This window comes from Bufo gargarizans, chromosome 5 (genome assembly GCF_014858855.1).
Source record: "Bufo gargarizans isolate SCDJY-AF-19 chromosome 5, ASM1485885v1, whole genome shotgun sequence".
Taxonomy (NCBI): Eukaryota; Metazoa; Chordata; class Amphibia; order Anura; family Bufonidae; genus Bufo; species Bufo gargarizans.
The window spans coordinates 429,293,931-429,307,054 of NC_058084.1; the positions used below are offsets into that span (position 1 = coordinate 429,293,931).

General features: G+C 40.0%; 1 protein-coding gene across 2 annotated transcripts in view; it reads right to left on the minus strand.

Annotated features, from left to right (window-relative positions):
- Positions 1-13,124, minus strand: part of NRP1 (neuropilin 1) — a 161,146-nt gene that overhangs the window by 104,525 nt on the left and 43,497 nt on the right. For both annotated transcript variants that reach the window (XM_044295244.1, XM_044295243.1), the window contains exon 4: positions 3,644-3,825. In XM_044295244.1, the coding sequence (XP_044151179.1) occupies positions 3,644-3,825 (182 nt within the window). The remainder of the gene's footprint in view (positions 1-3,643; positions 3,826-13,124) is intronic.

Genomic DNA, 13,124 nt, shown 5'->3' on the forward strand with positions numbered 1-13,124 from the left:
TTTGATTATCCAATACTGTGTCAGAATGAGTCCCAATGTTACCTTCTAAATCAAGGAATATTGCACTTTTTAAGTCATTTTGCAGAAGCTCCAAATGAAAAAAACGTCCTGGACGAATGATCTACTTGTTCATATGGAAATTTGTTTTCTCCTTTTTAATATCATCATTACGTCTGTAGCTTTTGTAAGAAAGTACAAGGAATCATCGTGGATGATAGGTACGTGTCACCGAGGTTCCTGGCCTCGGTGGAGTAAGAGCCGGTTTTTATGTGTCAGCAGCATTTGCTGTTTGACACCTTGATACTTAGTATGGCTGTAATAGCTGATCCGGAACGGCTCTTACTGGGAGTAGTCAAAGTGCTGGGTGGGTGACTAGTCTCCATGTTCCAGGCCGGGTTTTGCCAGGAATAAAAACCAGCCAGCACTGCCAAGTGGGGAGGATTACCTCCGTCTGACAGTGGAGCTCAGGGGGTCTGTGTGCTGTGATCTGAGGGCTGTGTTGGGATCCGCGATTTGAGCTGGGCTGGAGGACTCAGGCCCCTGTGAGGGCGAACAGGCCGCCTAACGCCTGCCTGTGGACATGACAAATCAGAACTTCCAACAGGGTGTGAAGTAACACCCAGGAGAAAAGGTGACTGTTTTGTATATGAACTTTTCATGTCTGTAAACGATCACCAATCAACTTGCGTTTTTGTTTTGCTTTCACGTGTGAATAAACACTGATGTTTTAAACCAAGAACTTGTACTTTGCCTCTGTGCTGCCTAACTACCAGAGCGAATCCCCACACTTTATATAAGTTATATGGAGAGCAATAACCTCATAATGCATTCTGCGCACATAGGTGGCACTTATTACATCTGCAGCTCATGCCCTGCTATTTAGGGTGGGCACAGGTGCAGCTCCACTGTGTCTCTTCATTGAACCTCACCTCCCTCTGCAGTGCTGCAAGGGTTAATACCCTCCTTGGCTCTGTGTGCTTCGGCCAGGATGTTTCCAATTTGCTAATTATCTTCTGCTATGTATGATGTGCTCTTTCTTTCACTCCTTCCCTGAGCAATTAGGTTCCTAGCTTGCTAGTCCCTTGCTATGGTGTTATTCTCTGTTGTCTTCCCATGTACCTACCTTTGCCTAATTTCTGCCTGGTTACCATTGTGATTCTCTGCTGCCAGCCCTGAGTTCAGACCTGTTTTTATGTATTTTCATTAACTTTGTCCTGATCATTTGGTGTCTCTGACCCCCTTGGGTCAGCTGTCAACCATACCAAGGCTATTCCCACAGGTAGTGTCTGGTGGCTCCCCTGCAGCAAAGTCCAGATCTCCATAAAGGGGTTTAAGGATGAATAAGACGGGAATGCCAGGATAACACCCTTAGGTTTAGCCAAAAGTCTAAATATTTGGTTGACACAGTGGTTCCACACCCACTACCATAACAGCACTGGAGAGACAGCCTGGTTACCTCTGAAGAGCTTATTTCCATTTTTTCCCAGCAAGCATTGCATGTACTCTGTATAACTTACTACACCAGCTGGCTCTACGCAAGGAGAACAAGTACCTCCCAAATATAGTGCAAAGGAAGTATAAAAATACAAGATTGTCCTAGGTGCATTTGCTGGTATAATTCATAATGCTAAATTCTAAGATGTATCATTGAACATATTATTTGGTGGTTCCTGACTTTTGACTCACCCTGTAGTTGGAATGTTAGCAAATTATCACAGTAACTGCTTGCCCTAAAGCATTAGAAGAAGACTTGGTTTCTGCAGTTCTTTTTGATTTAGGAGGTCATGTGAGCGTTTTATTGCCAGTCACCACGCACCTCATTATCACCACGGAGGCACACATCTTTGATATTAAACATAGACGTAATAGATAACTTGCTTAATTCCAGAGGCAAATAGAGACGTGGATTATATTAACAAATGGTGTAATATTAAACCAATGTATAAGAATCCATGCTGCTCTCTCTATAGGAACCTTCAGCTGGAGGAGAAATAGACTGCGGGATTTTCAATATCAACGTGAAGTCGGACTGAACAGCTGTGTAAACAGCACACTTGACTAACTGCTGGAGGGGCATGGTGGGACTCACACTGGGCTTTATAAGGGGGGCGAGTATGTTAGAGAGAAAGGAAATTGAAGATCCTAAGATAATGCAAGGGCAGAACCTCAGGAAAATAAGTTACTAAAAAGTTTTCAGTATTATTCTTTCAATCTCACCCCTGGAGTGACCACAAGATAAGGTCAGGCTTCCATATTTACCAAGTAGGTTTATTGTATATTAGGATGGTGCAATATTTAAACCAGCCTTCTAATGACATATGTGGCAATAAAATCTTTCATCTATTCAGTGGAGTAGCAACCTCTAGCACTAGGTGCACATCCTTGGGTCTCACCACATTCAGTTAATCTGCACCCCTCCGCCAGTGCCCATGGTACCACAGATGTCCTCAAATTCTTCCAGAGCTTGTCTGTCTATCTATCTATCTATGTATCTACCTATTATTTTCATCTATTATTTTCTACCTATTATTTTTATATTTTTATATGTCATAGATACATAGCAAACGTTTTCATCTCTAGAACAAGGAGAGAGAAGAACGTGCTCTCTCCTCGCTGCATGAGACAGGCTCCATAGAGGTTAATGGGTCCGTCTAGGTTCCATCCTCAGCAGAGAGGAGAAAGATCGATATGCATGTGCTTCTCTCCTTTAATTGTAGAGATCTTGGGGGTCTCAGCACTCAGACCCCCCACTAAACAAAAGTCTCTATGACTCCTATGTCTCTAAAGTTTTTTGAAAAGTTAGTGATGCTTTAAGCAGTCACGTCAAGCACTCAGTAGTGGATTGGCTTGACATGTATAGACACATTGCCCAACTGAATAATCTGCATCTATGGCACGAAAAGTACAGGCAACATATAAGGGTTAAGCATAACTCATAGTCCTAAGTACAGCTAAATCAGCATTGAGGTAACAAAGGCATTAAAAAGGATCTGTTGGCACATTTCACAATACAAACATTGTACATTATTAAATAGACCTGATGAGGCTGGTGTACTTACTTTGAAAATCTGTGTCAGAATGGCTATATAATTCTTTTTCAAAGTTTACCTGTCTGATATAAGTGACAGATGATCTTTATTGACATAAGCTGGCCATACACATTAGATGTAATGTGTACGGTGGCCTTCTGATTCTCCCTCAGTGGGAGATATTGGAGGAAAGAAGGTTTAGGCATGCTAAATTTCTACATGTCTGATCCTTTTGTTCTTGGGTAAATTAGCTGCCCACCTGAGTTGTCTGACAGCAGCTTTCTCACATCTCACATTCACAACAGCATGCTCAGCCGAGTGAGGCATTCATATGTTTTAGGGAGATCTGTGGAGATAGCTGTTTGCAGAATGAGCATTCGGCCAACAGTTACCTCATGTCTATGGTCACCTGTAGTCTTATTAGAAGGTCTGACTAGTCATCTTTAAAACCTTAAAATATTTTGCAAATCTCTGAAACTTAAAATATTAAGTACATTGTTCCACAAGCCAGTCAGGAAGTCTAAGAAGTATATTTCAGAACAATACTTCAGTGTAACCAAAATATAATGAAGACTACATGGCACCAGTCGTAGATCCATAGGTGAGGAACTGACCTGCTTTAAAGATTTCATAGCGAATTGAGAATCCAGCTCCATGTGTTTCATAGTCCGACACAAATCTGATAAACAGGGATGGTCCAGTGGACACCACAGCTGAGGGTGCGATTTTTCCACAATATTTACCCAAAAGATGACCGTCTGCATTTTCCCCGCTGTAGACTTCCACATAATCATATCTAAGGAAAGAAGAAAATGGCTTAATATATTTTCTTAATACATTATGAATATGTCTTAAGGATTTTCATACACAAAAAATAATTTTAAACTTGCACTTGAGATCATGGGTGTAGTTAGCTTTACAGGGATGGAGTAGTCACGCCTGGTTCTGGTGCATGAGGTAGGCTAAAAAGTAGCCAAATAAGAACAGCCCAGTATTGTAATGGACATAGAATAGGTTGGAGGCTTTTGCAGTGGACCTTCAAATTATGCATTTCAAAGAGCAGCCATTAGCTGTGCCATAAGGCAAATGGCTGGACAAAACTGATTGGTTTGGGTACAATGACTGTATGACAAAAATTAAATACTTTTTACATCCACTTTTTAGGTCCACTTACAAGCTTTATAAAAATCCAATACATAATGCCGAAATCCTGTTGAAATAGAAAACTTTGAAATGACAATGAAGAGTATTGTGTGTTATCATCAAAAGAAACCTTTGAAAGTTTGGAAACTTTTGTAGTTTTATAAAATGTGTCGTGGCTGGAGACAAGCAGTTTAAGGGCTTTCATATCTAGATAAAAACAGTACCATCATAATTCTGGATAAGAAAGAAAAACATATTATCTCATAGATTTGGAATGTGAAGCTGGTTAGAATGTTGTGAGGGTGTCAGTCATGCTTGTGTTTGATGATGAATTAGTTGCATGACTTTCAGGGCTGTTTGGATCACGACATCATCACGACTATGAAAACATTATGTAATTTCAAAGAAGCCAATAGAAAGTTCATTAAAAAATAACAAAGAATAAAAAATGTAATCGTTATCACATTATATTTCAAAGATTATACTGAATAAAAGTGCTGAAGAGACAAACGATATGTGTTCTGTCCAGCTGACCAGAAAACTGAAGTAGCCCAAGGACCTAAAATACAAAAATGTATGCAGATTTGGCCCTGATTTGTAGAACATGCAGGGAAAGATTATAAAAAGGCAAAAGTGACATTTACTTAGTGTTCTCCATTTCCTAGGTGCTTCCATTTCCACCAGATAACTACACCAGTTGTGGAAGAAGTCAAGAATGGAGCTTAACTACAAATGACCTGGTGACCCATCATGGATGTTTATTCCCATACACGTCACCAAGGCCAGGAAATGTCTGCCACTGTGGTTGGGTACTGTGGATGAGACATCATTGCATAACTCTGTAAACAAGAATCAGTGACGAACAGAAGACACCAGTAGAACGGGAACAGAAGATATCAATTAGGTTATTTTTTTATTTTTAGATTTTGCTCCAACCCCTTTATTTAACCCACACAATATAAGACACTATTATTTCAGAGTAGCAGGCCCACACTAGTTTTTTTTTTTTCCAAGGTCCCTTAACCAGCAAAATGATGGAAAGCTTTCTGGAAAACTTGGGGTTAGATTGTAATCTCTACATGCATGATACATATCTGGAAATATGTATTAAAATAAATATTAGGAAAAAAGAGATGTCATCTCTACCCATGGTAATAAATATTTCTCTACCTATCAACAATTATTGGAATACTAATGTAACAGGGTCCGTTCACGTTTTTTTAGGGAAATCATCCAGAGATTGCCATAAATCTGCGGTCATCTACAAGTACTTGTAAGTTCTTGAGGACACTAGGGTTTCACCTATTCTTCCACTTTATGAATGACAGACGATGTTTAAGAACCCCTTCATAATATGGACATGCACCATGACAAAAGGCAGCCATGTATATTATATTAATGTTGGACCCGTCTATTTTGGTTTTACCAACCAATCATCTAAAGTGTATGGATTTGTCATGACTTTGCCAGGTATCAGATGTTGGATTTCAACATGCCAGTCCTTTTGTTCTCAAGGAAGATAAGCCACTACCAGTGGTGTCTGGCAAAGAATGCATTCAAACCGTATGTGTGTTTTCCCCATGGGCTTGGGAGGAGGGAGTTGGGGTAAATTGGCCAAACGAGCATAAGGTTGACATTTGTCTAACGTGTATGGATAACTTAAACATTTTTTCCTACAAATTGGGTAATCAGATGAATAAAAGGTAAAAACAAAAGTATCATACAAAATAATTCATCAGATCTGTACAATAAATAGGATGCCCCATTATTCAATTCAAAAACCGTAGACACTTATTTATATAAAACGGAATGTCTCTGTGAACTGTATCTTGTAAGCCCACAAGGAAATTAAATTATCATCTCCATCCATTTCTTAAATTGGCACAATAATACAATTGTCCACCGAGCTTTTTTTCCAATGTATGTAAATTCTTAGGACGCGAAATTCCGACATGACAGAAACTTCTGGTGCGGTAGCTTGAAATTAGGTCCTGTGCTGCCTCTAGGATGAAAAAATACAAGATTGCCCTGGATAATATATTATTTTATCACGTGCAATGCTTCTTCTAACAGCCCTGTACCCAGGTTTCCAGAGCACAAGACGAATGCTTGGTGGAAGTCCCTTGGGATCGTGGCTGAGATGATATCACTGGTTAAAGTAGACAGGTAATGGGTCTTCCATGAAAAAATAGCATTACCTCATCAAGTTAATTTGTATTCCAGTATTGCTGAGCATAAAAAAGAAAGAAAAATGACACTGATGGGGTCGTGGGCATTAGCATATGTGCATTATTGAATTAGCTACACACAGCTCGATACATGTAGCCCATCATGGTGGCTCTTGGGCTTTGTGCTACCTTAGTAGTCCGTGTTCCTGGTAATTTGTAGAAAATTGGTTATAAGTAAGTTGAAACTATTCAGAAACCCAGAGCATTCTGCATTTCTGCTTTTCCTGACTGATACGCACTGCACAAAGACAGTGCATCTATTATTCTTCTATAAACTAATGCGAGCTATAAAACTCAAACCATTGCTTGGTTACTTCCTGTAACTCTGTATGCTAAATGGCTAAGTTACAATTTTCCATAACCCCTGTGGCAATGTATTTGTACATGAAGGATATATAAATGATGTGTGTTTCATTTGTGTGGCCACAGCTTATTAATTCCCGGTCTCGTTACGTAAATTGAAAATAATACTACAGAATGGAAGTCTGTCATGGACTGACTGAATGGGGAACTTTAAAGGCATTTTCCAATACAGAACACTATTTTATGTGTCCTAATAAATGGCCTGAGGTCTGGACAGGGCCGGTTTTAGGTGGAGCCTCACTGGACAATTGCCCAAAACCCTTATTTTCTAAGGGGATAACAAGAATCCAGAATTTGTTAGTGGTGTATGGTAATAGTATTTCAATATTGTAGTATGTGGGAACTACTGTATATGGCAGTATGATGGCAGCATTTTCACTGGCTTACATCAGCTACAGTTTTAAGGTTCAAGATACATGCCATTAGATTATGGACATATATTCATGCATAACGTGGGTAACTGAAAAGGACGCAGAGATTGCCATAAGTCCGGGGTCATCTACAAGTACTTGTACGTTTTTGAGGACACAAAGGCATCACCTATTCTTCCACTTTATGAATGACAGACTATCAGACTATGTTTAAGAACCCCTTCATAATATGGACATGCACCATGACTAAAGGTGGCCATTTATATTATATTAATGTTGGTTAAACTCGTCTATTTTGGTTTTACCAACCAGCCATATAAGTGTATAGATTTGTCTTGACTTTGCTAGGTATCAGATGTTGGATTTCAACATGCCAGTCCTTCTGTTCTAAGGAAAGATAAGCCACTACCGGTGGTGTCTGTAAAAGTATGCATTCAAACCATATGTGTGTTTCCCCATCGGGTAGGGAGTTGAGGAAAATTTGCAGAATTGCCATTGTGTATGGACAGCTTAAACATCACTAACTTTTCAAAAAACTCTTGAAATGTCATAGAAATATATGAAAAGTTTCGATTGGTGGGGATCTGAGTGCTGAGACGCCCTCAATCTCTACAATGAGAGGAGAGACTCGCGCACATATCAGTTGGAGAAGGAGGACAGAAACTCAAGCCTAAGGTCCCACAGCCAGACAATTAAAGAGAAATAGGTACATTTTCCCGTGGCTAAACATTTTTGTAGCCTTTGCCTCTGCTCCTATTCTTCACCACCCTGATGTATCCAGACAGTCCTTCATGGAAATGAAAGACACATGAAAGTAGTCATATTAAAAGGCAATTTCAAATCTCAAAGAGCCAGAAGAATTTGGGAATGTAAATTTATGACATTGAAAACAGTGAAAACACACTGAAAGCAGGACTGAATTTGTCCCAAGGATTTACGGCACACTACAAGATCTAAAGAGTCTTCGCCAGAGATAGTAGGGGGTATCAGATCTCTGAGATAACATCAATTTAGAGACCATAAAACTTTCACACCACTTATCTGTAAGATAATTAAGTCCTCATTCTCCAAGATCTTTTTGATATTCTGTTGTGTTTCAAATGTCCTCTGCATTTTTTGTATATACTATATATATTGCTGTTCCTTCAGATACTGTTGTATTATAGCTGGGGATAACACCTGAGTTGTCTCAAAAGGTCACTATGTCACATCATTACTTACTTTTTAATAGCTAACTAAAATGAATCATACCTGCAAGCAGGGGTGCACACAGATCTCATAGGGCCTCATAGCAAAACTTTGCCCCTGCCCAACCAATTTCCCAGTGCGCGTGCGTCAATCACTCCTTGGCAATGCGGAATGCAAAACACAGTTCCCCAGATTTCTGATGAATATACTTTTTTTTTGCTTTATTAAACAGAAGAAATTTGAATTAAATAAATTATAATAAAAAAAAGTCAGCTTCGCCATCACCTACTTTATCAGACTTCTGTGTTGGAAAAAGTGGAACAGGTGCTTCAAAAAATATGGTGGTCATCAAGAAGACCATTTACGGCAGACATGTGACATAAATTCACTATTAAATTCTACTAAGCGCCCCCTAGTGGCAGTGGTGGCAGAATTTCTTTTGTTTTTTCATCTTGGAACAGAAGAAGCAGACAATAAGGAGCTCAGCACTGGGTGCCCATTTCTCCAGGCCCCATTGCAGTCGCATGGTCTGCCAGTTTTTGAAGGTACACCACTGCCTGCAAGACTCTAATTTTCTTTCTCTTAATAAGAACAATAAACTATACATCTCTATGACATATGAAAAGTTTTTCGAAAAGTTAGTCTCTGAAATAACAACATTTCAAGTCTCTCCTAGTTCTAGGAACCAGAGTCCAAAGGTGACAACACTTTTGGATGTTGCAAAAAGGCAACCATATCAGTGGTCATTCTGCTTATCCAACATAGAAGACTATTCGAAAGTTAATCTTCTACATGTTCGGCTTGAATCTGGTGTCTTGAGAGTTTCATTAGTGTATTAGTCTTTAATTGTCCATTATATGCAAGATTGGAAACATTTTCATTTATTTTCACTCCGTTCCATTAAAACTCTACTTCTTGTTCTGCAGAAAGCAACTAACTCTGGTTTACGTTTTTCCCTTTTATAAATTTGCTCAACAAGAAGACAGGAGCTCCTAAATTATGTGTGTCATGCTTACAAACATGCCGACACTAAAACAAGAGCTATATCCACCAGGGATGTTTTGTTCTGGCAAGCCGGTGGCAAGATCACTCCTGCATATTTCATTACTACAGTTGATGCGTAAGGACTGCATACTGCTTCATATCTGGGCCAGGAGAAATTATTTGTCTTACAGTTAATAATAAAAAAAATAAAAAAAGGCAACATACCCAACGAGCGACTCCTCCAGGGCCAGAGACTGTCACTCATTCATAGTGAAATAACGAAGAGAAAGGTTCACTAAGGAATCCATCCAAGAAAATACATAATCTGTAACAGTTATTATTGGCGGCTTAATTGTCCTTTCATTTTTGTCTGTGCTGTTTCTGTAGAGTTTACTGGAGGGCACGAGCACTTGGGAAAAGACGGAGCGCATAGAAAACACAACAATACACTCATTTTGTAGCCGATAAGCAACAGAAAATGTCTATTTTTCTACCATACCTTTGAATAGCGTTTGATGACGTCCTTGAATACCTGTGATCATGGGTATATTAATACAATGGAGTATTATCTGTCAGCTAAAACCAGAAAGCGACACACATCCTTTTTTTCTAATATTTTTGTTTTCTTATTGCAGATTTTTTTCCCTCTATGTTCTGAACATGATTATGGGGGCGGCCATCTTTCCTGAGCTGTTCTTTAGAAAGCATTAAGAAAAATGCTTTACGGCAGCCCCATGGCCCATAGACACAATGGTCAGGAGGGGCCCTCAGTGACTTCTATGGGAGAGTTTAGTTTTCTAGGCATGCTCTGTGACCTGTGCGGAGATCATTGCACAAGGAAAGAATAGATAAGGTCTGGCAATCACCTATTGTGAATGCTGGATCCTGTCTTATCTACACACAGGTGATATCATTACAGGCAGGATTAGAATGACAGATAAGCAGATAACTGCAGTAAAGGGATCTGTACAGATCAAGAATTTCAGTTTGTAAACAGTGATCTGCTGCCCAAAAGCAATGGAATCTAGAAGGACACAAGCTGGTCTCCTAAGAGTACAGCCAATGGCTACATGTAAATCTCCCCTCTTTGACGAGCAGGCAATTTTTGGGAAGAAACTGTTTGTTCCTGGTAATTGCCTGCTGTAAAATGGGCCTTAAAAATTCTCACTCAGCCAAATATGAACATGTATGCTTATGAGGTGGTTGGAGGGGATAGCCATAGGCAGCTAACTTATGTGTACGGCTAGCCTCATGAAGGCATGTCTTCACCTGTGTACCTACTAGGGTGATACAGAAGAGAGCTCCATTCTCAATGCAGATATAGGAATTATTAGCGAAGAAGCTGTAATATTAAACAGCCATCTAAAAAAAAATAATAATCTAATTGGGGTTCTCCATGATTAGAAAATAATGACTGATTTCTTCCAGTCTGTGTGTTACATTGGGGGTAAATGTAGCTACGTAAGCAGCTGAGCTGCAATGCCAAGTATAACCAGATTTGGCGCTGTGTTTTTTTTTAAAGCCTATTTTAATCCTAAGCAAATCCCTTTACTACTAACATAGGCATGTGTATGAGAACGCCTATAACATACTGGGTTCAGTCTGACACTTACTTGGTAGGATTGAAAATATGTGTCATGGGATAACAGCTACAAAACTTCACAAACTGGATATGTTTTAAAGCCCACGCCTCGTTTTTTGAAGGCACATTATACATCAGGAATATTAGTTAATATTAGTTATGTATAGTTTGTCATACAGTGGCATATGCCGGCCATTGACTTCCATTGTAAAGAAACTTATGGGGCACAGTATAGTTTTTAATTACTGTGCCCCTCTGCATAACAATGGGATACAATGCTGCAGTGAACTGAAATGCCAGGAAGAAGCAAAGCCGATATATCATGTGGCTCAGTGATGTCTCCAGCCCTCTGTATAGAGGATGGCTATTGGGGAGATCATTGGAAAAACAGAAACATTTTGTAACAATGTAACAAATATGTTTTATTTCACTCTTACGGGCTACAATGTGTTGACATAAGACATAAGTGTGATGTAGTACAGCTCTAGCCACCAATAACCCATCAACCCACCCAAACTCCGACAAGACCGACAATCCCTAATAATAAATCTCAGTCCTTTGCTCTTTCAGCGTCTACATTTTTTAGCGGCAGGAACCCCGAGGAGATAATACAATTTTGCTCAAGACAGAAAATAAACAATCTTTTCTCCCAGCTTTATAGTCAGCGCTGCCTTGTGTATTGTGTGACGCTCTATGGAAATAGTGAGGTGTTCAGGTGCACATAGGGCTGCATCCTCACAGACGCTCCTTATAATACACAGGGAGAAATCTCTAAGGGGAAGAAGCATTACACATACAAGAGGGAATGCAAATAGAGGAAATATCAAGAATTATATTATACACAACGATTAGTGTTTTTATTGTGATGTGCTTTGTAACAAAATTAAAGGGCTTCTATAATAAAAAAAAAGGGATGTATTCTTCAGAAACAGCGCCACTCTTGTCCATTTAAGTTAGTACCAAACACAGTCTATGGCCTCATGCACACGGCTGTTGTGCAGCCGTTCTGTGCATTGGGGACTGGAATATGCGGTCCCCAATGCATGGGCCCCATCCATGCGGCAGCCGCAACAGATCCAGACCCAACTTGAATGAGTCGGTGCTTCGTCTGCACTGTAAAAAAGGAGAACAAGTTCTATTTTTTGTGGTGCGGAGGAATGGACAGAAACACCACCACCGTAGTACATCCGTGGGGTTCCGTGCCTCCGTTCCGCACCGCAGCTCCGGATTACGGACCCATTCAAGTGATGCGCGGAGTATACGGCCAGTGCCCGCATATTGCTGACCCCCTGGGCATCGGCCTACCAGGAAATTTCCCTGTGAGGTCTATGTCAGAGCAATACATAGTCTATTGTCATAAATGAAGACCATGTAATGCAGCATTTCTCCTGCGGTAGTGCTGTTGGAAAATGTAACTCATGGATGTCAAACTCATGGCCCTCCAGATGTTGCAAAACTACAACTCCCATCATTCCCTGATAGCTGTAGTATGCCCAGGCATGATGGGAGTTGTAGTTTTGCAACAGCTGGAGGGCCACGAGTTTGACATCCCTGTAAAACTCTTACTGCTGAATTCCTCCACAGATTACACCCGACAGCTAAAGGTCTCAGTTCATCGTTGTGGGACCCTTCTAACGAATAGGAATTGTATACATATATATTCCTTTAAGAATCATACATCCTACTCAATGTAGCAACATTCCTAATATTACTGTACAGCCCAAACTCGGAGATACATTGAAATGACACCATCAAGCATGGCTCCAGACATAAAGAAGCATTTCATGCTTGACTTTCAAAACCATCCAAACACTCTACCAGCAGTTATAAGTCTCTGTTTCAAAACAGAAGGAAAAAAATAATAAAGTAGGAAAATAATATGATTTCCATATGAAATGATGTTTTGTAATCGGCTCATTCAGATGCAGACAAAATGCCTGTATATCAAGTGTGCGTTCACCTTCCGTGCCAGAATGATATACATACAGTATGTCTCCGCAGCCTGTTCCTGTAAATAATAAGGTTCAGATTAGAATCTCCGAACCATCTGGGCAGCACTGCTCAGCACTGCTTAGTACACAGCCTATGTCATATGTCTAACGAGAAGGAAATATGCACTGGTGTATTCTCTGCAGGACATTGTACATAGTGCACATAGGTCCATGCATTAAAAGACATCTACTTATGAAATTGGCTGACCTGTTGCATGTGCACTTGGCAGCTGAAGGCATCTGTG